General features: G+C 39.4%; 1 protein-coding gene across 1 annotated transcript in view; it reads left to right on the forward strand.

Moving 5' to 3' along the window:
- Window positions 1-1,733, forward strand: part of LOC108798629 (mitochondrial inner membrane protein COX18) — a 13,327-nt gene extending 11,594 nt beyond the window's left edge. Inside the window, exons 6-7 of the mRNA XM_018570394.1 lie at window positions 325-432; window positions 1,529-1,733. Coding sequence (XP_018425896.1) covers window positions 325-432; window positions 1,529-1,702 — 282 coding nt within the window. The 3' untranslated portion in view covers window positions 1,703-1,733. The remainder of the gene's footprint in view (window positions 1-324; window positions 433-1,528) is intronic.
- Window positions 1,734-3,001: the final 1,268 nt, after the last annotated feature.

The following is a 3,001-nucleotide window of genomic DNA, read 5'->3' on the forward strand; positions in this document are numbered from 1 at the left end:
CCCCTCCCTTTTTACCTTAATTGCTTTGCAGGGTCAGATGGCCCAAGCAAGTATACTAATGTCAATGGAGCAAGGTGGGGCAGAACAGCAGTCCCGAGAAAGGTTCCCCTAGCTGTAGGGTCATCAGTGATCAGCAAACAATGTCTGTGGCTGTTGGGGATCCTTAACGGAGTCAGCTGTAATCCTAAAATTGGTCAGATTAGGAGAGCATATCATGTCTGTCTGTCTGTAACTTTCGCCAGTAAATGGTTTCCTCGGTTGTCAGCAGACTCATAAAAAAAAAATCGGATACTTCATTTATTATGCTTTTCCACCTTCTTTCAGATGTTTGCTCTTCGTAAGATTGAGTTGTCTAAATTTCACAGATACATAACCAACCTTATTCGGACAGTGTCTATTGTGATGATCCCTATTGCTGCCACTGTTCCTTCGGTAAGTGGGTTAGTCAGTGTGGTGTTTTTAATTGTTTATCCAACAGTAATGACAAAGGGCACTGTTCTTTCTGCCATGCCGTGAGCTGATGCAGCTTTTGTCAGCATAATCTTACTGTGCACTGGAGTTACCTAAAGTCACCAATTGGCATCAGACCTGCTCTGCAAGTTTGAATTTGATTGGTGGCTGTGGGGAAATAACTCCAGTTCTTGGGAAGGACACATTGATCCATCATACTTCGAGTAATAGCTTAAAGGAGAACTATGAGGTGAGTGATTTTCACTCAACCTCATAGTTCGAGCCGACGTGTGACAATGAAACTATCACATGTCGGCTCAAAAGATCGGGAAGTGAGCGATCACATACCGTCGCTCGCTTCTCAATCTATCCGTGCAGAGAGCCATGACTGTCACTCACGGCTCCCTGCAGGGATTCTCCCCGATCCTGCAGCTCTGACTGGCGGAACGGCCGCGAGAGGGGGCGGGCACAGCTGGCTCTGCCTCCAGATAGGCAGAGCCAGCTGTCACTCACTCGAGCTGTAGCTCGCTATATACTGAGCTTTGGATCACGGGAGGACACTTACCCCATAGTTCTCCTTTAACATAACACATAAATCAGAAGAACGGCACCAGTCCATACCCCCTGTAGATGGGAGACCTTAGCTAGACAATACACATGTAGTAGGCAGTCATTGAAGCCATAGTAATCAATACATATACCCCTTGGAATATGGCAGTTTGTAGAACAATAAATGCACAAAAGAATGTTATTGGTGTATTGGTCTTTTTTTTTTTTTTTTTAAAGACAGATTTCATTTTGAGAATAACTTTCATGTCTTCATTGGGGAAAAAGGGAAGAGGAGAAAAAATGAAATTTCTCATCTTTTTATTTCACACAACTACTATAACATGATTAGTTTAATACCAGAATCCTATCCCAAAATGTAATCTGTTAGTTCTCCTAAGTATGGGTATATCACAAATGTGCACTTTAGGTGACACTCTTGCAGCTTGAGCTGCCATTGAGTGCTAACTGTTCCTAAATGTAGACAAGTTAAAGAGACAGGATTTATCATTTTTCCTTTTGTTTTCTGCAGTGTATGGCCCTATATTGGGTGTCCTCCAGCACGGTAGGTCTAACTCATAATTTGCTGCTAAGATCGCCAACCGTACGACGCCTCCTCCGGGTTCCAAGGACCACGGCTGACTCTGACACTCCTTACAAAGACTTAACGTCAGCATTTATAACAAAGTACTTTAATAGAAAATAGTTCATGTGATGTACATTGCCTTTGTTTCTTGTCTGCCAAAATACACTTGTACAAAACCTTTGTTTTAATGAAATTTGTAATAAGATACTTGTGTGCAATGTGTGCATACAGTAAGTCTATTTTTTTGTAAGACATGATGTTAATGCAGTTCTTAAGGCATGGGATGTAGATTATTTTTATAATATTTAATATGCACAGTAATTATCATCACTGTTTTTCTTTTTGCTGTCACACTGTTGGATACTGCTCGCCTCCAAACTTTGCAGGACATTGCCATCTGCTTGCAAGTAATTAAAATGACTAGTATATAAAAATTGCTCCTAGTTGCTGAACTAGTGATTCTGGTAATATTATTCTACATTTTTAAGTTCATAAACTGGTATTTATATAATTTTATATGTGTATAAAATCTTTTTTTTGCAAGTCATTTAAGAGTGTTTCCATGCTTTGTGTGCTGTGCATGCTGAGCTTTCCAATAAGAAAGCCCAGCACTAGCTCTGTCCTTATTGTCATCTGCTCCTGTAGCTTGAAGATCTTTAGAGCACCATCACTACTAGGAGAGGAGGATGTGTTCTTTCCTTGAGTCTTTCGTGTGTGTGTGTGTGTGTGTGTGTGTGTGTGTGTGTAAATAAACCGTCTGTCTAAAATCCAGAGTAATGGACTAAAAAGAAATAAAAATATATATTTTCAAATGTTTTCTACTCCTGAAGAAAAGACCTATATAAAAATATGTATACAGACATTATTCATTCTCTTTCAAAAGGAGGCAGTTTGTAGGTTTCTCTTTTCACTGATATCATACACTCAAGGGAGGTTCCCTAATGTTAAACCTCAAAATTCCTCCTTCTGCTATCAAAGCATGTTAGTTTTCAGCTGCAAAAAATTGGCTTGGTGGTTTTTGTTGTGGGAATGTCGGCATAGGAATTTTTAACAAGGATAGCTGCATGTGTCATAGACCTGAAAATGTTTTGCTTCCTCAGGAGAAACTTTAAATTGTCTATAAGATTTGTACTCTTCACTCCGGAAGCCTGACTAGAATAAGAAAGCCCCAAGATATCTGACTCCCCCAGGCACACAAGTGCCTATAGTAACCTATATTACTCATTCCCCAAAAAAGTAAAATGTAAATGTGTGTGTGTAAATATAGACAGAGAGAGAGATATTATGTGTGTGTGTGTATATAATCAGTATGAAAAAGTCCTTCTTTAATAATTCCATACATTTTTTTTTTAATTATGTAAACCATCAATCACATGTAGGTCCATTATCAATCACGATGACCTGTCACCCTACAATGTT

This window comes from Nanorana parkeri, unplaced genomic scaffold, assembly GCF_000935625.1.
Source record: "Nanorana parkeri isolate BGI_ZX_2015 unplaced genomic scaffold, ASM93562v1 scaffold1528, whole genome shotgun sequence".
In the NCBI taxonomy this organism is placed as follows: Eukaryota; Metazoa; Chordata; class Amphibia; order Anura; family Dicroglossidae; genus Nanorana; species Nanorana parkeri.